We start from the raw sequence: 27768 nt of genomic DNA, 5'->3' as shown, positions 1-27768 counted from the left end.
CTGCAGTGCAGTGGCATGATCCTGGCTCACTGCAACCTCCATCTCCTGGGTTCAAGTGATTCTTGTGCCTCAGCCTCCAGAGTAGCTGGGATTACAGATGTGTGCCACCACGCCCAGCTACTTTTTTATTTTTATTTTTTCCTTTGTATTTTTAGTAGAGAAGATGTTTTGCCCTGTTGGCCAGGCTGGTAGAATTTATTTTTAAGTTCCGGCTTTTGTGCTTTGCACATGCTTTTCAATAATCATTCATTTAGCCTTCCAGCTAGTTTTGTTTGTTTGTTTGTGATGGAGTCTTGCTCTGTCACCCAGGCTGCAGTGCAATGGTGCAATCTCGGCTCACCACAACCTCCGCCTCCCAGGCTCAAGCGATTCTCCTGCCTCAGCCTCCCGAGTAGCTGGGATTACAGGTATCCGCCACCACGCTGGGCTAATTTTTGTATTTTTAGTACAGATGGGGTTTCACCATATTGGCCAGGCTGGTCTTGAACTCCAACCTCAGGTAATCCACCTGCCTCAGCCTCCCAAAGTGCTGGGATTACTGGCATGAGCCACTGCACCCAACCCCAGCTATTTATTAAATAAATATTTATGAAGCACCTGCTCTCTGCAAGATATGATTAAATAAAATACAGTTTTTATACATGTAAACGCACTTCTCTTTTACTTTTAAAAAACTTTTTGATATTAAAATCTTCTCATCTTATTTTGGAATAAAATATGCCTGTGGCCATATATAACCACATATTGAATACTTTAATTTATAGAAACATAACCTAGGAACAATTTTAATTCTTCTTCCATATAGACCATTTTCCCCGTCTCCGTTTTAAAAACTATCTTAAACATTAAAATCAAATGTTAAACCTTCTGATTACTATATGCTACCATTTCAAAGAGGCTACCTTTGCAAGTGTTTTATGGCACTGTCCATAATTTACATGAATAGGCGAAGTTTTCCCTCAAAGTTGGCCTAATTTATTAAACTATTAGGTCACTTTTTACATTCAGTTTTGTGTGGATAGTCCTCTGTGAAGCATCTGGATTCAGGCAGCATGAGAAGCATGTGGCTGGGTTTTACTGCGTGTGCTGGGGTAGTCTCACTACTCACATCTCCCTCCCTCCACGGGCCTGCCCTTTGGAGCCTCTTCTACTCACCACTGACTGGGTTCCTCGAGCAGATGACGTTGTGACTGGTGTTATGGTGATAGTGCTCGTCACCTTGCTCGCACCAGGCCGTGAGGAGAGGTGGTTCCTGGGAGAGCGAAGGACAGTGCCGGTGGAAACCTCCTTTTCGGCTGTCACGTTTACTGGTCGGACAGTAATAACTGGACTGACTCCTTCACCTGAAGTCCCAGGGGACCGTTTAAACTGAGACCCTAAGTGAATGTGAATTTTATTGTCCTCTGTGGTTATGATATTGGCATTGGAGTTGTATTTCCGTACTGGAGTTGGAACAGTCTGTTTTTCTGGGGTGACTTTGAGGATTGTCCGTCCCATGGGCATTTCCTGGGATTCAGGAGAAACTGCAATCTCAGCTGGTGCTGCTGATGTAGACACCGTCATTATCTGAATAGGGGATGTGGGCCTGTCTGCAAACGCACCTCTTCCACTTTCTGGAGTCTTCTCTCTGGAAAATGTAGTAATTGTGACTGGGGACATGGCTCGTTCTGGGCCAAGAGTTGTATCTCCACTTTTTTGTTTTTGAGGCATAACATTTGGTGATGGAATAATGGTTATTCTTGGTTTCTGATTCCCTAAGGTAGGAATGACGGTGGTACTAGAAAAAAATTCTTCAGATGTTGGGCTTGTTATCTCCAAAGTCGCAGTACTGTTCTCGTGGTCTGGTGTCACTCGAATATGCAGGGGCTGGCCCTGCTTTGGTGAAAGGACTACCTCTCCTGGGTGCCCTGGATTGGAATTTGTTCGGGGCCCTTTCTCCTGAGTGATTGAGGGACCATTTTCCCTCTTTCTCATCCATGGAATCCAAGACTTTCTCATAGTGAGCTCATTTGCTGCTGGAGGATACCTGTCTAGAACAGAGGATCTTTCCATGGGTTTCTTCAATCCCACCTGCCGAAGATTACTCATAATATGATTTTCTTCCTGGAAGGATTTCCGTATGAATACAGCTGGTGTTTCTTCCTCTGTTGCTTCACTGCTGACTGCATCAGTCTGGACTCCAGTTGATGTCACAGGAACATCCACCATTCTTCTTCCATTCACACTGGGCCTAAGAGCTCTGCTGTAGCGCTTGGAAAGCTCCAACTCTTTAGTCAGATTGAGGACCTCCTGCCCCATGTTTTTGTTCTTATTTTCTTCTTCCATAAATCTTTGTTGAAGTACAGAATAATCTACCTGGAGCTGAGAAAGCTGATCTTCTTTGTTCATTAATTCGTGAATCTTCTCTTTAAGAGCTTGTACTTCAGCTTTTAAGTCTCGACTTTTAGCTTCTTCCAACCGAAATCTGTGTCTCAGTTCAGCTTCCTGGCTCACAACCTCACCCTTCTCGATTGCTTTATTCTTGGCAATTTGGTGCTTGATCTCCTCTAGTTGTTGAGAGAGGAAGTTCGCCTTATCCTGCTCAGTTCTAAATTTCTGTTCCAGCTGATCATACTCATCTTCTGTCTTCATCAAATCCCCTTCGACCACTTCCAATTGTTGGAGACGTTTCTTCAGTCTCTCAATTTCAAGTGTTAGTTCCTTAATCTTATTATCATCCGGGCAGGTGAGCTCAGACCCTTTTCGTGACCTTCCTCTTGTTATTTCTCTTTCCACTTCCTCTATACCATCAAGTCTCTTCTTTAGTAAGTCAACACTGCAGCTTAATTCAGAGGATTTTTCTTCTTCACTTTTCAATTTGCCTATCAACTCATCTCTTTCTCTTGTCAAGTTGTATACTTTTTCCTCCATTTCAGATTTTAGTTTTAAAAGCTTCTTACTTTCTTCAATTAGTTTTTCAGTTACATCCATAACTTTTCCTTGTTCCACCTTAAAATTTTTATTGAGTCCATCCACTTTTCTCTCTTCTTGCTTTATTTTTTCCATCATATTTTTCCTTTCATCAACCAGCATCACGGTAAATGACTTCAACTTCGTAAGGTCATCTTTTAGGCTTAATTCAGCCTTTTCCAATCTACTTTCAGAACATTCCAATTCTTTAACTCGACTCTTGACCACCTCCAATTCATTTAGCAGGTCTTTGGTTAAGTTCTTTTCTTTCTCCAGATTTAAATGTAGCTGGGTGCACTCAGATTTACTCTTGCTGAATGCCTCTTCCAATTTCTCCAGTTCAGACATTCTCTTCTGTAGCTTCTCAACTTCAAGTTTGAGCTCCTTACTATGGTGTTCTTCCTCTTGCAACTTCTTCCTCAGTTCCCTACACTGGGATTCAGTTTTAGTGATCTCCTCATCTTTACCTTCCATTTCAAGCACACGCTTACGAAGATTTTCCACTTCTGCCATGAGGCTAGAATTTCCACATTCTCCTTTGGCAATTTTGTCTCTTAATTCCTGAAGTTCTTCCTCTGCCTTCTGCAGATTTTTGTTGGTCTCTTCTAGCTCCTCGATTCTTTGGGTTAAGCCAACCAGTTTGAGTCTAAGTTGCCTATTGTGAGACTCTTGATTAGCCAGTTTAGCATTCATCTCTTCATGCTCTTGAGAAAACCTTGAAGCCTTGTGTTCAAAGTCTACTTCTAACTTGAGCAATTTCTGTCTGTCTTCTTTGGATTTGGAAGTAATGGCTTTGAGCTTTTCTTCTTCTTCCCTCAGCTTCTGAGTAAGATCCTGTACTTTCTGGCTTTGCAGGCCAAGTTGTTCAATGTGCATTTGTCTTTCATCCACCAGCATGAGTGCAAAGGACTTGAGTTTGACAAGTTCATCTCTTAGTTTATTGAGCCGTTTAGTATTTTCCTTTTCTTTGCGGGCTTGATAAGCCTTTTCTTGTTCAAGGAGCTTTTTTAACCTAGAAAATAAAATATGCCTATATGTTAAAAGAGTAATCAGCAAACAGATTTAAGCATTGATATTAAATAAAAAACAAAATGCTACTACAATAAATCCCTTATCAATTGTTATAATATCAAGGTTTAAAAAATAGCCATTAATGAAACTAATGTGAAGTCAAAATATTAGTTACCCTTAGGAGTAGTGGCTAGAAGGGGGCATGAGGAGGGCTTTGAGTGTAACTAGTTTCTTTTTTGTAATTTGCATGCTTGCTATACAGGATTGTTTAGCTTATCTTATGAAATTTCAGTAAGCTGAACACTTCTGAGTATCTTTCTGCATGTGTACTATACTTTAATATAGTGGCCATTAAGTAAAACTTAGGTTGTGCAATAATAATGACTATGTCTTCTGTATCCTTAGTGTTAGTATTTACTTTATTCTCAGAGTAACTCTATGAGATATGTATTGCTACTATCATCACCATGAAAAAACATGAGATACAGGGGAATTATGTAACCTGTCACAGATCCCAGAGTCAGTAAGTGGTAGGCCTGGATTTCAAACTTGGCCAGGAAGCCTCCAAAATTCTTGCTCTCCATCTCTACATCATATGATTTCAGGAGATAAATTTACTTTAAATGATAGTAAAGGTTCAGAAAAGAAGCAGCTTTGGGTTTTCTTATTTTAAACCCTTGACATAAACTATGTAACTGTCTCCTGGAAGGGACAAAGTAGGACTGGTTTTCTGATACAAAAGCTGATTTACAAAAATTGATTTTTAGTTCACACCAGAACTGGCACAGGAGTTTTTTATTTAAACATTTTTTTAAATTCAAGAACTAGGTAGGAAGGAAATCTGTATTACTATCAATACGAAAATGTGGCAGCCACAGGAATTATTATGTTTCACATTTGTGAAATACATTTTCTCTATGGTGTTTATGCGTATCTGTAAAAAGTAGGAATATAAACATGCTGAAGTAACTATTTACCATTCTTGGGTTGGTCAGTTAACTTGTACTAATTATAATAGTTTTTTTATTTACCCATAAAAACAATTAAATTTATAATCATATTTGACATGTTATTGTAAGAATGCATTTTAGTAATTAATAGGTTTATAAAGGAAGTAAGTTATAAACAACCAATGACATGTACTTATTTAAGTATAATAGATTTTATTTTTTCCAGTGTATTTTGCTCCTTTACTATTCTGACTGATTAATTTCATACTTATGACTAGATTAGCTATTAGCAAAGTAAATAGAATTTAATAATCTCACGTTGCATTGTGCAAGAAATATTTGTGTGGTTTTTTAACTTGTCACTGACTGAAAGTTAGTGTATAAGAAATATTTAAACATACATTAGTAAAGCACAACAGAAGCTATGAATAATTAAATACAGTGTGAGATAAGTATTACAGAAATGGCTCTGATCATGTCATTAAGATTTTTTCACAGAATTAACTTTTATAAAGCATGATTGTGTCTTAGCATCTCTAAACTAATGCATAGCCTCCAAAAATCATTATGACTTTATCCCTAAAATAGGAGGAAAATATGATCTTCAAGTCCTACTGATTTGCACAAGTGATACTGTAACAGCATCACTAAATGTGGTCCTTACATGTAGGAAAGAGCATTTTTATTGACCATGTTCTCTCTTTTACTAAAAATTGAAACAACTGAAATAATGTCATAGAACCATAGATTAGGGAAAACTTTTCAGGATATTTTCAACATAAAATGCCATTTTTAAATTCCTTGCCCTTAACTGGACTGTTAGAGATTAATTTATTGAAAACGTCACTGCTTCCAATTCTAAGCTTAACATGTGAAAACTTCTAAAAATATATTTTTAGGAATACTATGCCTCTATACTGTTAGAGGCAGTGGGTTGGAGTGACTACAACATAGGTTTTGGAGTCAGACATAACCAAATCTGAATTCTGACTCTCACTTTCTAACTGTGTAATCTCTGACCAATCACTGAAACTCTCTGATTCTCAATTTTTTCACCAATGGAGGAAAGAGGGAGGGATATTAACCCATTTATGCTGGAGGTTGCAAATTTCTTTGTGTGAAAAATCAGACCTCGGTGATGACCTTGAGCAGCAGGATATAAAAACTCCCACAAGCTTAGCGTTCCAATAATGGAACACTAATACCAACCATATAGAATTGTTCTGAAGATTAATTGAAATAGTAGAAGTAAAGTGACAGATACATAGACTCAATACATGAATGTAATAAAGCATAAAAAGATAAGAATTATAGTATATGCTATTGGCTTCATCTGGAAAGACTGTCAGTGCTTTCTGTGTTTAATCAATAAATATTTTTGTCATTATCCTGTCTTTGATAGTAAAACTTGGGGCACTAATGTTTCAGCCAGAGAAAAGCAGAAGGCATTCCGATCAGTAGGAAATTCCATGAGCTAGACTGTGATCTCGGCAGGAATTTGGCTTCCAGGAAACCACATTTTTCACGTTCTACTAGCTGTGATTATTTCTGTTTTTCTAATCCCATTAGCTTAGTCTCCCTCCTGTTCTCTTTCACCACATCTTAAACCATGCCCATCTTATAGTTAAAGTGGCTCTAACAGCAATACCAGGCTCATTCTGGTATTACATTTTGTGTGCTCCCAAAACCCAGTTTCCCAGTTGGTACAGCTGAGGGTCAGATCCAGGATCAAGGTAAAGTTGCTCAGCTCATTTTGGAAGGCCTGCCAATAGCCTTCTGTGCAAATAGACCTGCAATCAAACTTCTTACAGGCAAGACGTTGGGGATGGGAATGATGGGACTCAATACCTGACCTCCTTGATAAGTTCATCTCCAGTCAGTCTCTCCTGTTATCTAACATTCCTTGCAAATGCTGTGTCCTCTGCTTAGTATTTCCTCCCTGCTCCTTTTTTTCATTCTGTCACACTCACCTGAATGTTCCTGGCTAGTTTTTCATCCTCTAACTTTCACTTCAGTGTCACTTCTTCAAACCCAATTAAGTCAGAACTTCTTATAGACTCCTGAAATATCAATATCCTACAGTCTTTTTTTTTCTTAGAGACAAGGTCTTGTTCTGTCACCCAAGTTGAAGTGCTGTGGCAGGATTATAGTTCACTGCAGCCTCAACCTTTTGTGCTCGAACTATCCTTCGACCTCAGCCTCCCAAATGGCTGGTGGCTGGGATTACAGGCACATAGCACCATGCCTGGCTAAAATTTTTATTTTTTTGTAGAGACAGAGTTGCCCCTATGTCACCTAGGCTGGTCTTGAACTGCTGGGGTCAAGTGATCCTCCTGCCTCAGTCTCCCAAAATGCTGGAATTACAGGTGGGAGCCATCATGCCTGGCCCAGTTTTCTTTTATGACACTTAATCAACTTATATATTTTTTCTTGTATTTCCTTAGAAGCATTCAGAATGTCAACAAAACACCTGCGACTTTTTTCTTTGCAATTACAGAGCGGTATTCAGTTAACAGAACAATTATTTCATATAAGCTGCATCAGAGACAACTGAAGAAGAAAAAACTACCATCCCCATATATAATTAATTTGTGCTCTGCACCAACAAGAATCTGCTTTAAATCCATGCCAATTTACAACCTCCATACTGTCCCAGGCAAGGTTAGTGGCCATTGAAAATACTACCAGGACAGGACTATCTAAAAACACACTCTGTAGTGTGTTAACTATACAAAAAGAAAAGACACTGTACAGTTTAAAGACAAATCTTACATGCTTTACATTTCAATTTTTTTTCTTTAAAAGGAGTGAGTTGTGTACAGGGGATTAAATGCTTTATGGATAAGAAAAAAAAACCCGTGCTAGAACCAACTTATTCATCATCTTCTTCTTCCTCATCTTCATCTTCTTCACCTTCTTCCTCCTCTTCATCCTCTTCATCTTCCTTCTCTTCCTTCTTTTTCTTGCTGTCTTCAGCCTTGACAACTCCTTTTTTGCTGCATCAGGCTTTCCTTTAGCTCGATATGCAGCAATATCCTTTTCGTATTTTTCCTTCAGCTTCGCAGCCTTCTTTTCTTTTTTTTTTTGTCAGAAAATATATTTATTATTGATAGTGAGTGAAGCAAAGATGTGAGTATTCAGTATAGAGGTTATGCCTTCATATTGATAATAATACAGTCTCTCACTTGTAATCATAAACATTATTCCAGTAGAAGAGGTACATTTTCTCTCCTTTTTGTCTTCTTGCCTGTGTAATCACCATAATAAGTTAAAATGAAACAGCTCTTACATAATCAAAGGAGAAAAGAAAGAAAGAGAAAGCCAGCATGCCATAGCCTAGACAATTCCACCCAGCACTGCTGCCCCAGATCTGTTTTCTGGCTCTCTCCTCACCCGACTCCAATTAATTTAGCCCCCCACCCCATCCTACTTTGTTAGGGTGGAGGTTCACCAAATGATGGGGCTTGCTCTGAAGAAAAACATTTTATGTTCAGTGGAAGTTGAATAGAAAGTACCAAACGGTGGAGAGGGCTGCCCTTCTCTTTTAATCATCATAAGAGGGTTTACTAATACTGAAGTGTGTCCTTTAATGACTGATCCCTGATCAAGGCTTTGGCCCTTCAAATTGCTGCTGTTCAAAATGTGAAATGACTCTGCTGAATCCATTCTTGGTGTCTCTCTTTAGTGGTCTTCTCATTAGTGGTCTTCTCTTCAAATGGGTTATTTTCTTACTAGGAAAAAAAAAATGTTCCATCTCTGGAATTAACGTTGATGGTGTTTTGCTCGTTCTGAAAGTTTTTATCCTCCCTTCTCAAGCATGCTCTGTTTGGCATGATTGACACTGCATATACTGGGTGGCCAGAGAGGAGCATTTGAGGGTCTGGTGGATGTTCTCACAGTAACGCTGAAGAATTTTGGCCTGCAGATCAGCACAGACTGGATGAGACTCATACCGCTTGAACTTTGCTTCTACCTCTTCAGCAGCTTTCTGATATTGTTCAGTGGTGACTTTGTAGAACTCTGAGCTCCTCTCCTCCAGTCTAGCCAGCTGTTCTTTGTAGAATGCATCCTGCTTCTTTAGCACTCGGTCTTTCTCTTCCAGCTGCCTAGCCAGGTGCTTTGCCTTAGCGCCTTCCTCCTCGTTTGATATCCTCTCCTGAAGGATGGCTCTGGTTAACTGCTCATTGGCAGCAGCCCTCTCTCGGTCCAGCTCTTTGGCTTGCTTTAGTGGTTTCTGATCTTCAGATTCTTTCTCAGCTTGCTCCAATGCCCGCTCCTCAGCTACTCTTCTTTTCAATTCTTCATCAGAAACTGAGGCACCATAAGCACCAGAATACCACTGAGGCTTCGAACCAGATGGAGAGGATTCCTTCATTCGATCAATCACATTTTCCGAAAGCCGGATGCCCTTCACCACGGTGATGTTCTCATTCTCGTCCCCCTCGAAGGTGACCCAGTGGGTGCTGGTGGTCCCACCCATGGCTCTGGGTCCTGCCCCAGCGGAGACCTAGCGCGGAACCAGGAGCATTTCGGGGCCCCCGCGCCCACACGCGCGTGGAAGGGCCTGGATTCTTTTCCCGCACAGCGGGAGCAAGGCCACGACCCCAGAACCGCAGCCTTCTTTTCATAAGGCTGCTTGTCATCTGCAGCAGTGATATTCCACATCTCTCCCAGTTTCTTCCAACATCACCAATGGGCAGGCCAGGATGTTCTCCTTTGATTTTCCGGCGATACTCAAAGCAGAACAAGAAAAAGGCCGAAGGAGAGCTCTTGGGTGCATTGGAGTCCTTGAACTTCTTTTTTTGTCTCCCCTTTAGGAGGGATATAGGTTTTCATTTCTCTTTCATAACGGGCCTTGTCCGCCTTTGCCCCCATATCTTCAAATTTTCCTTTATCTTTAGCAGGCATGGTCTTCTACCTCTCTGGACACTTCTTAGAAAACTCTGAGGCCGGCTTGATGGCTCATGCCTGTAATCCCAGCACTTTGGGAGGCCGAGGCGGGCGGATCACAAGGACAGGAGATCAAGACCATCCTGGCTAACACGGTGAAAACCCGTCTCTACTAAAAATACAAAAATTAGCCGGGCGTGGTGGCAGGCACCTGTAGTCCCAGCTACTCGGGAGGCTGAGGCAGGAGAATGGCGTGAACCCGGGAGGCGGAGCTTGCAGTGAGCCAAGATCAAGATCACACCACTGCACTCCAGCCTGAGCGATAGAGCCAGACTCCATCTCCAAAAAAAAAAAAAAAAAAAAAAAAATTGAGAAGTTGACTGAAGCATCTGGGTGTTTCATCTTATGCTCCTCCAGACAAGTTTGCACAAAAAATGCATATCATGACATTTTGCCTCTCAGCTTCTTAGGATCTCCTTTCCCCATGTTTAGTTATTTTTCCTCAGCAAGGCAGAGTCGCCCAGTGCTCATCTGGCTCTCACTTGCCCAGGCGCTGTCTCTATGGAGCTCAATTACTGCAATGACTATCCCAACTTACAATTTTTTTAATGTCTGCCTACCTCTGTTAATGCAAATTCCATGAGGGTAGCTGTCACGTTTGTCTTGTTTGGCCCCTAGTGTAACGCCTGACACATAGGATGTGCTCAAGAAATATTGACTGAATGTATAAACAAGAGAAAGAATGAAGATACAAACTTGAATTAGAAATATAAATCTATAGGCTTGGAGCGGTGGTTCAAGCCTGTAATCCCAGCACTTTGGGAGGCTGAGACATGCAGATTGCTTGAGTCCAGGAGTTAAGAAACCAGCCTGGGCAACATGGCAAAACCTCATCTCTACAAAAAAAAAAAATTAGCTGGGTGTGGGTGGCGTGTGCCTGTAATTCCAGCTACTCAGGGGGCTGAGATAGGAGGATCACTTGAGCCAGGGAGGCAGAGGTTGCAGTGAGCTGAGATCATGTCACACCACTCCATCCGGGGTGAAAGAACAAGACCCTATCTCAAAAAAAAGAAAATAAAGAAAAGAAATATATATCTGGAAATTACCTATATAGAAATGCATTAACAAAAGTTCTTTACAATGCTGAGTGAGTATACATTTTTGTTAAACAGATATCACAGTTGTTATTAGGCCAGCAATTTTATATTAATAGTGGCTATTAGATGAGTGTCTCTGTCTAATGAGCAGTGGCCTCCCTTGAAGAATCTGTCCATTTTAGTTGTCAGCCTATTAGAAAAGAAATGTGTCTCTCAACTGATAAACCTCAGATGAGGGAGGGAGCTTTCTCTATATGGACTGAGCAAGACATCCCTTACGATCTGTCTACCTGTATGTAGCACTGGAGGCTGAACAACCTCTATTTAACCTATAAAACAGCTATGGGACTATTAGAACAGGCTGAATTAAGGCTTTTTTTCTCTCATAGGTTTTTGTGTCACTGGTTTGTCTTAGTTCTTCTTTTTCCTCCTCCTCGTTCTCCTCCTCTTCCTCTTCTACTTCCTCCTTCTTCTTCTCCTTCTTCTTCTTCTTCTTCTTCAAGGTGGCATCTTACTATGTTGTTCAGGCTGGTCTCAAACTCCTGACCTCAAGCAATCCTCCCATCTTGGCCTCCGAAAGTGTTGGGATTACAAATGTGAGTCATTGTGCCCAGTCTGTTATAGTTCTTTTTTTTTTTTTTTTTTTTTTTTTTTTAAAGGAAAGGGATTTTCATACACAGTTGGATCAAAAATCTAATGTTGGAGCAGTACACCCTTGGGTCTATTGGGAAGAACAGTGGTAATTAAGGTGAGGGAACTCCTAGGAGGAAAGAAAATCAGAGGGAAACATGGGGCCATTTTGTCAGCCATCCCACCCTACATAGACATTTTCACAGTGCTAAAAAGCTTGGTAATTGTTAGATTTTTATTTCCATAATGGAGGTGATATTTCCTTAGACATAGAAATGAATGTGATCTCCAAAGTAGAACATATCTAAAGAGAGAAAAAGGACAGGATGGAGAAAAAACTTTGGGAAATGTCCAAAAATGAGAGATAAAAAGAATAAGGAGGACCTATGGAAGGCCTGTGCAGAGAAGGAAGAGGAAAAGGAGATACAGAGAAAGAGGGAGCCATGGAGCAACACAGGAGGACCCAAGGAAGAGGGTTTTGGGAAGGCAGGAACAGGCTTGTGTTTCACTTTATCCACCTCCCCAGTCAATTCAGCATTCTACTTGCAGATGTTTTTTTCTCTTCCCTCCTATTTAGAAATCCTCATTTTACATTAAACAAGCATTCAGCATTCAGAAATATAGCATGTATCTATTCACAAAACATAATGCCTATGGCATATTACATCTCTTTTTTCCCAACAATTTCCTAATAGTTATAATTTTATTTTGCACTTCAAACAACTAAGTTGCTCTACATTACTGGGCACCATTTCCATGTAATTATGCTATTTAAGAAGCAGAATAAGAGATTTAAGTGTTGCTTGTGCCAACTAGTCTTACCACCTCCTCTCCATTCTCTTCTCTGCTCACCTTCCCATTCTTCAACTATGCCTTGATTCTAAACATATTAGCATGAAAAGGAAACAAACCAGAAGACTAAGACTAAAATAATAAATTAGTACCCTGATTCCCATCAGCAGTCACAGGTAGAGCCCTAAATATCCTAAAATCAAACCTATTCTTGGCAAATTTTAAATTTTCTGCAAGCATTTAGTCCTCTTTAGAGAACAAAGAAAGACAGCTAAATGAATTAATAGAGATTTTAAATTTTTTATTGCCTTTCTTAATAACTATTCTTAAACATATTCTTAATTTCTTATTTCATACCGAATAAAATTAAACTTTTTTTTGAGACAGTCTCACTCTGTCACTCAGGCTGAAGTGCAGTGGTGCCATCTTGGCTCACTGTAACCTCAGTCTCACAAGTTAAAGTGATTCTCCCACCTCAGCCTCCTGAGTAGCTGAGACTACAGGCATGTGCTACCACGCCTGGCTAATTTTTGTATTTTCAGTAGAGACGAGTTTTACCATCTCGGCCAGGATGGTCTAAAACTCCTGACCTCAGATGATCCACCCACCTCGGCCTCCCAAAGTGCTGGGATTACAGACATAAGCCACCATGGCCAGCCAAAATTACACTTTTTAACTTGCAAATTGGTCACTTAGCATGTTCAGAAATTTAATCATTTTCAACTAGAAGACTTTAAAAGTGTGGGCCCAGGTGTTTTTTCTCTCTCTCTCTTTTTTTTTTTTTTTTTTTGCCATTTAGAAAAGTGTTTATTAATGTGATTGTGTGTGTGGGGGGGGGGGTTTGAGACGGAGTCTGGCTGTGTTGCCCAGGCTGGAGTGCAGTGGCTGGATCTCAGCTCACTGCAAGCTCCGCCTCCCGGGTTCATGCCATTCTCCTGCCTCAGCCTCCCCAGTAGCTGCACTACAGGCGTCCGCCACTACACCCGGCTAATTTTTTTGTATTTTTAGTAGAGATGGGGTTTCACCATATTAGCCAGGATGGTCTCAATCTCCTGACCTCGTGATCTGCCTGTCTCGGCCTCCCAATTTGTGATTGTTTTTTACATTTAATTAAATAATGGCAATTGGAATAAAAACCCAGGTAAATGAATGGCATAGTAGTTCCATTATGAGCTTCAAATGTGAATTTAGAATTTAATAGCTCAACTTTATATTCCCAAATGTTCTATGATTGTTGATGGTGCATACATTTGTCAAGATTCATCAAATTGTATAATTAAAATTGGTGAATTTTATTGTATATAAATTATGTCTCAAAAACCAGAAAAAAAAATTTAAAAGGGTTCCGAGGCGTCAGATAAAGGGAGAAAGATTGTAAACAAATATTACTAGCAAGTGACTTAAAATATGATAGAAAACATAAAATTGGTTATTAATCTTAAGGCAGAAAGAGGTGGAAGCACAGGTGGAGAAGATAAAGAGAAGAGAGCTGACATTTCAGGTGGTGTTAGAAGGGCTGACAAGAAAACTTTTTCTGGGGAAGTAATGTTTCAGACATTACTTCACACAATTTCTAGTCCTAATATTATTTCAAGAGGCTCTTAAAAGCCCACCCTGCCAGAGCAATCAGTCAAGAAAAAGAAATAAGGGGCATGCAAACCGGTAAAGAAGAAGAGACATGGTTTGGCTCTGTGTCCTCACCCAAATCTCATCTCAAATTATAATCCCCATGTGTCAAGAGAGGGACCTGTTGATAGGTGATTGGATAGGGGTGGTTCCCCCCATGCTGTTCTCATAATAGTGAGGGAGTTTTCATGAGATCTGATGGTTTTAAAAGTGGCAGTTTCCTCTGCACTCTCTTTCCTGCTGCCTTGTGAAGAAGGTACTTAATTTCTCCTTTGCCTTTTACCATGATTATAAGTTTTCGGAGGCTTCCCCAAGCCTGCAGAACTGTGAATAAATTAAACCTCTTTTATTTATAAATCACTCAGTCTTAGGTAGTGTCTTTGTAGCAGTGTGAAAATGGACTAATACAGGAAGTCAAACTGTCAATGTTTGCCAATGATATGATCCTATACCTAGAAAATCGTAAAGACTCGTCCAAAAAGCTTCTAGATCTGATTAATGAATTCAGTAAAGTCTCAGGATATAAAATCACTATACACAAATCAGTAGCACTGCTATATACCAACAATGACCAAACTGAGAATCAAATCAGAACTCAATCCCTTTTATAACAACTGCAAAAATAATAATAATAATAAAGCACTTAGAAATATACCTAACAACAACAACAAAAAGAAATACACCTAACCAAGGAGGTAAAAGATCTCTACAAGGAAAACTACAAAACACTGCTGAAAGAAATCACAGATGGTACAAACAAATGGAAGCACACCCCATGCTCAGGGATGGGTAGAATCAATATTGTGAAAATGACCATACTGCCAAAGGCAACCTACAGATTCAATGCAATTCCCATCAAAATACCATCATCATTCTTCACAGAACTAGAAAAAACAATCGTAAAATTTATATGGAACCAAAAAAGAGCCCATATAGCCAAAGCAAGACTAAGCAAAAAGAACAAATCTGGAGGCATCAATTACCTGATTTCAAACTATGCTAGAAGACCATATTCACCAAAACAGCATGGTACTGGTATAAAAATCAGCACGTAGACCAATGGAACAGAATAGAGACCCTGGAAATAAAGCCAAGTACTTACAGCCAACTGATCTTCGACAAGGCGAACAAAAACATAAAGTGGGGAAAGGATACCCTATTCAACAAACAGTGCTAGGATAACTGGCAAGCCACATGTCGAAGAATGAAACTGGATCCTCATTGCACCTTATACAAAAGTCAACTCAAGATGGATCAACGACTTAAATGTAAGACCTGAAACCATAAAACCTCTAGAAGAAACATCGGAAAAACTCTTCTAGACATTGGCTTAGGCAAAGAGTTTATAATCAAGAACCCAACAGCAAATGCAATAAAAACAAAGATAAATAGATGGAACCTAACTAAACTAAAAAGCTTCTGTACAGCAAAAGAAATAATCAGACTGGGCACGGTGGCACACGCCTGTAATCCTAGTACTTTGGGAGGCTGAGGCCGAGGCCAAGGCAGTTGGATCATCTGAGGTCAGGAGTTCGAGACCAGCCCGGGCAACATGGTAAAGCCCTATCTCTACTAAAAATATAAAAATTATCTGGGTTTGGTGGCGCACACCTGTAGCCCCAGCTACTTTGGAAGCTGAGACAGGAGAATTGCTTGAACCCGGGAGGCGGAGGCTGTAGTAAGCTGAGATTGCGCCACTGCACTCTCAAAAAACAAAACAAAACAAAACAAACAGCAGAGTAAACAGACAGCCCACAGAGTGGGAGAAAATATTTGCAAACTATGCATCTGACAAAGGACTAATATCCAGAATTTAAAAGGAACTTAAATCAGCAAATAAATAAATAAATAAATAAATAATCCCATCAAAAAATGGGCAAAGGACATGAATAGACAATTATCAAAAGAAGATACACAGCCAACATTTCCAAACATTTGGGAAAAATGCTCAACATAATTATCAGGAAAATGCAAAATCAAAACCACAATGAGATACCATCTTGCTCCTGCAAGAATAACCATAATTAAAAAATAAAAAAAAATAGATGTTGGCATGGATGTGGTGAAAAGGGATCACATCATGTGTAAACACTTTTTTACACTGCTGGTGGGAATGTAAACTGGTTACAACCACTATGGAAAACATTATGAAGATTCCTTAAAGAACTAAAAGTAGAACCACCGTTTGATCCAGCAATTCCACTATTGGGTATCTACCCAGAGTAAAAGAAGTCACTATATGAAAAAGACACTTGCATATGCATATTTTAGCAGTGTAACTCGCAACTGCAAAAATATGAAACCAGCCTAAATGCCCATCAACCAACGACTGGATAAAGAAAAGTCGAGATACAGATAGATAGATAGATAGATAGATAGATAGATAGATAGATAGATAGACAGACCGACCCACACACCATGAAATACTACTCAGTCATAAAAAGGAACAAAATAATGGCATTCGCAGCAACCTGGATGGAGTTGGAGACCATTATTCTAAGTGAAGTAACTCAGGAATAGAAAAGCAAATATCATACATTCTCACTTACAAGTGAAATCTGAGCTATGAGGATACAAAGGCATAAGAATGATATAATGGACTTTGGGGACTCGGGGAAGTAGGGTAGGAGGGTAAAAGATAAAAGACTACACACTGGGTTCAGCGTACACTGCTTGGGTGATCGGTGCACCAAAATCTCAGAAATCACCACTAAAGAGCTATCCCTGAAGAACTTATCTCTGAACCAGAAAACATCTGTTCCCCAAAAACTATTGAAATAAAATAAAGTTTAAATAAAGCCCATCCCAACTCCAATATTTGCTAATACCTAATTTTGAAAACATGAAATAAAAGGAAAGGTCTCTTAGGTAGAGTGAGAACTTTATTATTGAATCTTCATTCCCTTTGAGCAAGGCAATACTGTACCATTTTTTAAATAAAGTAAATTATGGTTTAACTTAATCAAGAGAACATGACTAAGAAGAGGCAGTTGGGATTTTGAATCAGATCTGTTTGCACAAACACTGTGCTTTAATAACAATGCTATTGCTCAAATGGATATTGCCTGGACAGCTCAGGTTTGCAAGACTCTGCTTAGGTTAACTTCATCTTGCTTGATTCAGTTTATCTTAGAATTGTCAAGATGCCCCTTGGACTCTATTTTGTCACCCAGAATATCAGCTTATACCTAGCATTGTGTCGATGGCGAGATGACCCCAATTATTAATTAAATAGGCAGGTCAATGCACAGAACCTTTCAAAGCACTCTCCAGATCTCCCTCCTGCTGACATCAATCCATTCAGTGGCGTGGACATTGTCATTCAATTAGCTCTGGGCCCACTGACCTGTTCATCCTTTATCTCTTCTGAGCTCCCAATCTTCCCCATGAATCTGTTCAAACCACATCTTCCTCAAATCAATCACCTACAACCACTTCTTCCAGATGCTTAGGACTGAAATTTAGAGCCGTCTTGAGTCACATCCCTACATTCAATTCTTCAGCAAATCTTGTCAATTCTACTTTCAAAATATATCCTGAATCCAATTACTTCTCACTTCCTCCATTGCTATCCCCCTGGCGCAAACCACCATCATCTCTTATCTGGATTATTGCAAGAGCCACCTAATCTGACTCCCAGCTTCCACTCTTGTCCACCCACAGTCTGTTCTCTTCCCAGAAGCTGGAATGATCCTAAAAGAGGGTAAATCAGAACATGTCACTCTGCTTGTAAAAGGAAGGAGAAACAGGAAAGTGAACACAGGAAACAGGTAGGGCAGGATCAGTAAGGGTTTTTTGTGTGTGAATATATATACAGATATAGATACACATATATGTGTGTATATATATAAAATATTATACATATAATAATATATAATAAAATATATTATATAATAATATAAAATAAAAAGGTCAATGCACAGAGCCTTTCAAAACACTCTCCAGACCTCCCTCATATATATATATGAGATAAGATACTAGTTTGTTTTTCCTATATAAACATTAAGAGAGATATATTAACATGTTTCTTCTTAATTTAAAACTCTTTGTTTTTCCTTATTATTTATAAATTAATAAATGAAAATATGCCACTATTGGCATAAATAAAGAGGTAACTCTGGAATACCACCATTTTGAAATAATGGATGTAGGTAATGCTCATCAGTGTTTCTCAAAAAGAGACAGCCAGACATTGTATACAAACCTCCACCCATGAAAGATTCTTTTAACAAAAAAACCCTGAACCTGAATCAAATCAAGCTCCTATAACCACTAGTTACTAGTTTAAAGGAAAGATAGGAGCAAGAAACTGCTACATGACCTCATGATGATGCAATCAGAAAAATCCAAAATGTGGGCAACTATATAGGATAAACAAACTAGTTTCTTCAATCAATAAGTTGCAAGATAAAATGGGAGCAGAAAGGGAAACCTATGGATTTTTTAAAAATTTAGAAGACATATCAACCAATTGTAACCTTTTGGATTCTTATTCAAACTACTTTTTAAAATCAGATAATTGGAAAAATTGTATTATTGAGAAATGATTATTAAGTTTTAGGTTAGATAATGGATTATGGCAAGAGTCCTTTATTTTTAGGAGTCCTTATTTTTTAGAAGTACACATTGAAATATTTGTGAATGAAATTATATATCTGAAATTTATATCAAAATAATTCAGGGGAGTGAAAAATAGATGAAACCAGACTGGTCATAGTTAATTAATTGTTAAAGATTAGTGATAGGTACATGGGTGTCCATTATACTATTCTCTTTACGTTGTAAATGTTTGAAATTTTCTGTAATAATGTTTTTGTTTGTTTGTTTCTTTCTTTCTTTTGAGATGGAGTCTCACTCTGTCACCCAGGCTGAGTGCAGTGACATGATCTTACTGCAACTTCGGCCTCCTGGGTTTAAGCAATTCTCCTGCCTCAACTCCCAAATAGCTGGGATTACAGGCACGCGCCACCATGCCTGGCTAATTTTTGTATTTTTACTAGAGACGGGGTTTCACATGTTTGCCAGGCTGGTCTCAAACTTCTGGCCTCAAGTGAGCCGCCCACCTCAGCCTCCCAAAGTACTGGGATTACAGGCATGAGCCACCGTGCCCAGTTAATAACATTTTTTAAAAAATCTCTTTTGTAATCTTTAGCTCCCCTCTCTCACCTCCAGTCTCAGCTCCTTTGGTCTTTGGTTGTATTTTTACTTTCCTCACAGTGCCATGGAACTTTCACATTTGTCTGTGACTGTGGGTGATTCTCTTATTCCCTTCCATGTTTATGTAATTTAGTTTGTTGGAGACTTTTACTTTTCTTCCTTATTGAAATCCTTCTGATACTTAGTCAAACTTACGCTAGAGAAAGTATTCTCACTCTGTCCTACTCTACAGATACTTGTTAATTTATCTTTCTTCTTATGGTCTAAGGACAAACTGTTTGGGAGAAGGAAATGGGAAGTGAGAATTTTTTTAAAGCTTATCCTGATTACCCATTCTTGTGATAACCACCATCCTTGGAACACTTGTCAATCTGTGCTACTAAATATTTAAGGGGACATTCTGCCTATATTCATTCTTACTTCTCTTCCTTGGAACAAGGTGGTGTAAGATTTCAGGGCTCCTTTTGACCAACATTCTTGACACTCCCACTTTTCAACCACATTTCCAAGTTTATCAGCATTAGCTCCAGAGCATCAATTGTCTCTTTGATTCCTTAAGATTTTGTCACTTGTCCCCATCTTAATCCATCGGACTCTGTTTTGCAACACAAATGTCACCAAAAAGTCATCCTAAGCTTGTTTCTTAGGCAGACCATGTTAATTTCCTTCTCAGAACACTATTTTTGCTTTTCTTCAACTCTCCCCTTGTGTATGCTTCTCTGTCTTCCAAGACAGAGGGCAGGTTAAAACTCATAAGGGCATGATAGTAATTAAAGATGAATGAACCTCAAAAGAGTCAAGCTTGCATGTAGTTTGAAGTCTTTAGTCACAATGCGTTTTTTCCCAGCTAGAGTACAGTACAGAGCTAAGCACCTTGTTAACATAATACAGCATGGTTTTACCAAATAACTCAGAAAGAGCATTACCTTTTAATTTTTTTAATTTTTAATCTTTAATTTTTGTGGGTACATAATAGGTATATGTACTTATGGGGTATATGGGATATTTTGATACAGTCATACAATGTGTAGTAATCACATCAGGGTACATGAGGTATCCAAAACCTCAAGCATATCCTTTGTGTTACAAATGATCCAATTATAGAATGTTACTTCTGAATAAATTACCTCAGTTCCTCAATATGGTGATTATTATTATAGTTATCCAAAATTAATCAGTGTCCTTCATATACTACGCAGGGCTGGGATGAGAGAGAAGTGGATGAGGGTTGGGTTGTACAACTGCAGAGTCAGAGCCTGTCTTCACTTGAAATTTTGATATTTTCTTCATTGTAAATTTTTTGCATTAATTTTGATACTTTTAAAATAATTCATTAAAATATAATATATCTCGATTACTGAGTTTTTTGGCATCACCTTAAATTTTGCACCCAAAGCGAGAGCCTCACTTGCCTCACCCTGGTTCCAGCTTTGATTTCTGAGTGCTAGAGAATCATTTTTTATAAAGAAATAGTGAATCCTTCCCATCAGGACAAAAACTTTTGAGCTTTATTTTTGTTTTGTATTTCTTAGTAGTGAAGATGAGTTTACAAAAGCCCTTGTACACTTGTTTTCTCCTCTTGTCTTATAAAGACCAGCAACATTTTGGAGCATGTGATCTCAAATTTTTGACCTAGCCCAGTGCAAGAAGGCCTGTTTCACATAGTCCCACTCTAAAAAAGAACTTGGTGATAAAAAATTGGAAGAGAAGAGAAAAAATCAGTAGACCTGTTGCTAGCAGCTTTTGTGAACTGCTTTTGCTTCATAAGAGAAGATCCTGTAGTTATATTTACGATTTTAAGCTATAAAACTATTATATATCCTATAATTTTTTTTAAAATCCAGTAATTTAATTACATTTACTTTGCTAGTATAATTCAAGTAATTTAAATAGCAAACACACAAAGCTCAGGCAAATTATCACAAATAAAGTTTTATTTTTCATCAGATTTTGAGGGAATTATGTATAATTCTGCTCTAGAATAGGCATATTGATGATGGTCCTTGGAACTAGTTGTTGAAAATTATAAACTGAGAATCTGCATTATGGACTCTCTGTGGGTTAGCCCAACAACCCACAACAAACTAAACTGTGACGTTTAATCCATAGTAATTTACCTTTAAAATGCATAGATGGCGAGAACTGAAAACCATGAAAGGTTCATGGCTAATAACAAATTATACATCTCGGAGATGATTACATTTCCTACTACTAGGTAAGCAGAAACTTGTAGGTATTTGCAAACTGGGTGGCAGCTAGACTGTATTGTAAAATACTGATTTAGTCTTCAAGAAAATCTGGTAACATGGTAATTTAAATTTATAAATGCTATATATGTTGTAAAATAAATTGCTCAATATGTAACTAGTAAATAACACTTAGTCATAATAAAAATTAAAGTCTAGGGAATTGTTAGTTGTTTGCTCCTATGAGCCATAGAAATGGCTGGTATTTTCTGATAATTTCTGACCATCCTGGAGGCCCATATTTGGGAATCACTGAGAGAAAATTCTCTGATCACACACTCTAGTATGAAGCTCCTTGTCTCATATAGAATATAACCATGATTCATTAATTAACTCAATAATTCAACAAAGATGGGCAGAATGTCTCCTCTCCATTGTCAGTGCATTAGGGGATAGGAATAAATATATATATATTGCAAGGCTATGTTAAATGCCAGTATTCCTTTAAATATAGGCTACTCCATGGATGGGAACATGGATGGAGGAAGTAGTTGTTCAGAGCTTTTGCAGTTGTTGGCCTTCCCAATACCCTTCTCCTGCTCTCAGGGGTATAACCCATATGGCACATTTGTCAGAACTGGAAAGATTTCCTTCCTCTCTGTGGAATCAGTGCCATGCTGCAACTCTATTTCAGCTCCTATTCCTTCACTGGTCAGGCGCCCTTGTAAGCTATAACCTGTACGACTGCAATGAATTAAAGGTTTATATCCTCTCACATTCGAAAATTTGTATATTAAAACCCTAACCCCCAATGTGATGGTATTAGGAGGTGTGGCCTTGGAGAGGTGATTAGGTCAGAAGGGTGGAGCCCTCATGAATGGGATCACTACCTTTAGAAAAGGGATCCCAGAGAGCTCTCACCCATGAGGATATAAGGAAAAGACAGAAGTCCGCAACCAGGAAGGGGACCCTCACCAGAACGTGACTGTGCTGGCACCCTGATCTCGAACTTTCAGCCTCCAGAACTGTGAGAAAAAAAAATTTTGTTGTTTATCAGCCACCCAGTCTATGGTACTTTGTTAGAGCAGCCTGAACGAACCAAGACAGCAGTTTACCGTAGTCTCATGGGCTCTTCTTTCTCAACCTTCAGATTTCTGTCCTTATGTCCTTTCCCCAAAGAGACAACAATATGCCTTTTATGGTGCTTTCCTATTTTCTATGTTGTTCAAAGTACTTTTCAAACACCCGCTCAGATTGGTCAGATGAAATACTTTCAAAACAAGAAAAAGCAGGTAGTATTCTTTATTTTTGATAATGTGTATAAAGAATCAGCCAGGTGAATGAATTTACCTAATAATTTTCACTAGGAACAGGCAAAGCCATGAACCATACAAGTTTGTCACTTAAATGTGTGACCTTGGGCTCTCCCTTCCAGGTGGCCCCTTCGCCTTCTCTCCCCAACTCAAAGAGGCCTTCCATATCCCATTCTTAAGGAATGTGTTGCCCAGGTTCATCACACCCAATTATGGGATGCTATATTTAGGAAATGCGTATTGCCATAGGAAATTCTCTCCCTCAGAAATAGGTTAAATGGAGGGATTCCCTAGGGAAAGCCAGAGGGCAGGGAGGATATTAGAAGCAGGTAGGTTTTTCAGTCCCTGAATTTGCAGTATGAAGGTCTCCAATGTGTGAGGGTCTCCTCCCACATACACCTCCCACAGTGTGAGGAGCCTTTCCCCCATGGGATGCACTTGTGGTCACACAGAACATAACAGGAGGAGCTGGCAGCATGAATGAGGTTTTCTGAGACTAGTCAAACAAGTTGGAGACAATCCATAAAGCTACCATACATCTCATTTTACTCCACACAAACATTTATACAGTGCTGGGCAAAAGTCATGGTTTTAAGCTTATATAGTGTGGGAGCTCACAACATAAAAACATTTTATTGTAAAACTTTTAATTAAGATACTACTAATCTGTCTCAGGTAAATCCATTTTCACAAATAAGATTGTTTAAAATAACATAGTCGTACTTAGGTAGCAAATTAATTTAAGTATATACATCACTTATTGGTGTGTTTTCATTTACTTACTCAGAAAAGTAAACCTCTCTCTTTCTAAAATGGCAGTTGAATTTATTGCCATGACATTTAAAGGTCTTTTAAAAAGTTTTAAATATAAGCTTATGTAAAATTTTGCTAAAGTTTTTGAAGTATTACGTTAACATTTATTTAATAATTATCTCACCCAGTTTTGGAACAACTTTAAAACTAATTCAAAAAATAAAATGTCAAAACAATAAACAAAACTCCAAAACCTCAGACTCAATTTTGTATTGATCTTGACTATCGTTAATCTAGAAAAAAAACAAATGTGAGCATCATTCTGTTGTGGAAAGGATACTTAATTTTACAAGTAAACAGAAGTTCATCTAGTCACATGGAATTAAGAATCCAGGAAGATCAATGTAGTGAACCCAAGATTTTCATCATAGTTGAACTCAAGATATTCATCACTTTAAACACGGAGACAAAACAGTATTAACAACCAGTGTTACACAAATTAAATCTACACAAATGAAAACCATACCATCTGCCCCTATTTCAAATTTCTATAAAACGGGTCATGTGAATCTAAAATCACACTATAAAAATTTGGTTTTGGCCAAATGAAGTTCTTTTGTGAAAGACTCACAGATCTTTCAGCCCTACTGAGCACTAAATCAAGCTATTTATTTTTATACACTCTGCTGAACTTAGACGATGTTTTTTGGCATTTTGAAAAATTACTAAAGTTCAACTTTTTACACATTTGTTCAACATAATCCAAACTTTAATCTCATTCCCACTTTGAAATCAAACCTCCTATTTACTTTATTATTCTTGTTATCACTGCCACACTGAGTGTTTCAGAACAAACACGGCTTTCTTTGGATCGCTATGCATTCTAATTCATTGCCAACTTTTACAAGCCTTTTCCACACATGCAAAGAGAGAGCTGTAGAAAATCCACATGACAACAACAACAATAACAACAAACCTTTGGGAAGAATATTTTACTTGAAATTAGTTGCTTGCTCATCAAGAAATCATACATTAGAAGATACATTTACAGGATATAGGAAGGCTGCCTGTTAAAAGCCTTCAGAACACATTAGTAGGACTGCTGGTAGTAAGACAAGAGATTTTTCAGTTCTGATACAAACTCCCCAAGGTTTCTGTAGGATGAGATTACTTCCCCCACCATAGAAAACCAGGAGCACTCTTCATACCATAACAAGGTGCATCTTGGACAGTTCCAATCAAGGATTCTGAGGCATCAAGGAAAGTCACAAAAAGCTGGTAATTTTCAAGGCTTGTCACCATCCACACTCAGTAAAACCTGTAGCTGCAAACTGAAAGGTTGTCGAGTTCTTACAGCCCTTGTCAGATTAGTCAGGGCTCTACAAATATCCAAACCCAGCTTCCAAGATGCTCTTTGCAGTAACACTTAGAAATGAGTTTACTGCCAAGTAAGCCTATTAACAAATGAAATGCGCATGGACAAGAGTAACTAACATTGCTTAAATCAAAACAGATCTTGACTTCCTTACCTTAATACTAGGAAGCATAGTAGCTTTGTTTTTGTTTTTGTTTTTTTATAAGGGGGTACTGAAGTTTGTTCAACAGCTGCAGGCCTTGCTCAGCCCCCTACTCCACAGGGAATTAACCGTCACATTCCAGCCCTGTCATCAGAACAATGAAAGGTGAATGTTGTGCAAAACAGCTTGGGACCACTAACTGATGATGTCATTCCTCCCTTATATGGCTCATTATTGTGCAGATTTACTTTGGTCTGTGAGAAGGGGTGGAGCTGCCCAAGACTGGAAGGGAAGGCAGCTCTTAAGAAGCAAAGCAAGTGAACGGGAATTACACTCCACGCTAAGGGAAATGCATTGGGAGAGGGATACAGCTGGGGAGGAAGAATGAAATAAAGAAAAGATATGCAGAAAATGTCAAATGGGCCTCACTCCCGATTTTTCAAACTAGCTAAACTCTATACAGTTCTATTCAGCACATATTGGAATTTAAATAGGGATCCCACTAGAGCCTAATCTATGATTCAGCCAACAGGAGAAAATTCATGTTTCAACTAAAATGCCAGTTAATGTACATGGTATCTAAATGAAAACACTACAGTATGGGCTACAGAATGCCAAAACTTTTCATTTTAAAAATCATTTTGTCTTGAATTTTTACTTGAATTTTTTTCCCTAAGTGTTTTTAAATGGCAAAAACTGCTACCCGCACAAACAAAAGTAGGTGAATACATGCAGCTAAAGTTAGAAGACTATCTGTATCATCATTTATATAAAATGTTTTCAAAAGCTTCTATCATCTTCAAATCAGTTGTCCCTCTTCTCTGTTTTTTCTTTTCTTTTTTTCCCATTGTTTCTTTCCTCCCTTCCTCCCTCCCTCCTTCCCCTCATTCCTTTTTTCCTTCTTCCTGAGAGAGTGTATGAGTGATAAATCTAGTCCAAAAGCCATTAGGTAAATTAAAAATTCCAGTATAATTTTTTCTAAGCCATATGCATAGAAATGTATGTCATTTATGTTATGAAATTTCACTTCAATTACAGAATAAAAGCACAATACCAGATAAATTAATCAAATTGACTTTAAGTTAATAGAATTAAATGTTTGCAGAGCATTTTTAAGTCTTCAGATATCTTTTATACTACATAAGTATAAGCCATTATGTTATGGCATATGGCATATGACAGAATACGAAAAAAATAACATCAAGATCATTGCTTTCTTACATCCCTAATGTTCAGTCATGCCCTTTTCTTTAAGAATATGTCTAACTTCTTAATAGCCTGAACTGAATATAATAATTATTGCATGTTTAAAGGTTGTAGTACTAAATAAATGTGTTTTCATTACAGAGTTATAATCAAATAATGTAGCTTTCTGTAAAAGTTACATAAAGCAATGTTCATTGTTAAGGTAAAATTACAGATACTAACCAATTAGTTATTGTTTGGTTTTTTAGCTATTTTTTAATATGGGTGGGGAAACTGACATTGAAGAAGAAAACAAGAAACTACTGCCACTGCCTGGCAAGGCTGCACTAGTGCTGGGGGAAGAGGCATCTTGGCAATTGATTGATAGACTTAATCTGGGCTTGGCAACTACTTGGAAGATAACCAAAGGGTATATTTTATAACTCTGTGGCTTCAGTTAACTCAGCTGTATAACAGGGATATGGGTTTTAACTTACAGGGTTGTTATAAGAATTAAATATAGTAATGTAAGTCAAGGCCACAGAATCTGATGCGTAGTGGACCCACAATATATAATATGTTTCTGCACAGTTTAATTTTGATCATGGTAGGCAGTTTGTGAAAATATAATCTTTTGGTCTAATTTTGACAAGCAACATAAACCCATGTGAAAAAAAAATGGGAATCAAGGGGTCAGGACTGATTATATAGTCAAGTGGCATCTTGTACTCAGTTTGCTTCTAGTGATTCAAACTTGAATTATAGTCCTGGGGAGGCATTGCTCATGTTCAAGCCATATTAAATCAATATTTAGAGACAAATGATAATAGCAAGGGGAAATGTTTTATTACCTTTAAAAAACCTTTTTAAAAAATACCACAAACGTCAATCACAGACAGGTTTTTTTCCCTCCCTGTTTAATACCACTAAATGATTATATTCAAAGTTAATTTAAAAGATTCACTCAAAATGGCTATATTTATTATAAATTAATTAACACTCCCTTGGCTAAATAACATTGTTTATTAGAAGCCTCTTGGAACCCAGAGACGTTTAAATGGTGTTGTAACCCTCCCTAGAGTTACAGTAACAAGAAACGTCCCACTATTAGCTTCTGAAGGGCAGGGTTCTTTCTGTGTCTTTCTGTTTTCAGGAAGTATCTTGTATTCACTCATTCAACAAATACTTAATTGGTTGCCCACCAAGGACCAGACATTGTCTTAGACACTGGTACCTAATTGTTTTTCTATGAATCATATACAACCTTTCTTCAACTCCTTATTAACTGAAATGTACACTACAATGTAATATAGTGCATGTGGAAAGTATTACTGTGATTATTGGTCCCTAGGTCGAGTCCTAAGTCCAGTTATGAGTGGGAATCTTCTAAAAACAATTACAACTTTTTAAAGCACTGGATCCTAGAGATAGAGTATCCAGGCTCCTATCATCCTTTAAGTAACTGGTTGCCATTAAGCATTATGACCTGACCTCGTGACTCTTTAAAACAAGTCTTCTTTCAGTTGCTTCTTTTTCAAATTGATAAGGAAAAGAGATGTAAAGAGGACATGATTCCTGAATTATGAAAAAGATCTAGTTTAGCATATGGCAAGTTGGAAGTTTCTCAACGTGTTTGGGCAATCACTGGGCTTGCCAATGCAATATGCTTTCATCTCACGAACCTTTTTTTTTTTTTGTAGCAGAGCAGGGTG

At 38.3% G+C, this 27768-nt stretch overlaps 1 protein-coding gene and 1 pseudogene across 9 annotated transcripts in view; both read right to left on the bottom strand.

Moving 5' to 3' along the window:
- The window catches only part of FILIP1 (filamin A interacting protein 1), a 199184-nt gene that overhangs the window by 16462 nt on the left and 154954 nt on the right, over nt 1–27768 (bottom strand). For all 9 annotated transcript variants that reach the window (XM_077999744.1, XM_015136795.3, XM_077999748.1 and 6 more), the window contains exon 5: nt 1156–3961. In XM_077999744.1, the coding sequence (XP_077855870.1) occupies nt 1156–3961 (2806 nt within the window). The remainder of the gene's footprint in view (nt 1–1155; nt 3962–27768) is intronic.
- LOC716473 (coiled-coil-helix-coiled-coil-helix domain containing 3 pseudogene) lies at nt 8063–9473 on the bottom strand (annotated as a pseudogene).

This window comes from Macaca mulatta, chromosome 4 (genome assembly GCF_049350105.2).
Source record: "Macaca mulatta isolate MMU2019108-1 chromosome 4, T2T-MMU8v2.0, whole genome shotgun sequence".
Taxonomy (NCBI): domain Eukaryota; kingdom Metazoa; phylum Chordata; class Mammalia; order Primates; family Cercopithecidae; genus Macaca; species Macaca mulatta.
This window is presented reverse-complemented; position numbering and strand designations above follow the sequence as displayed.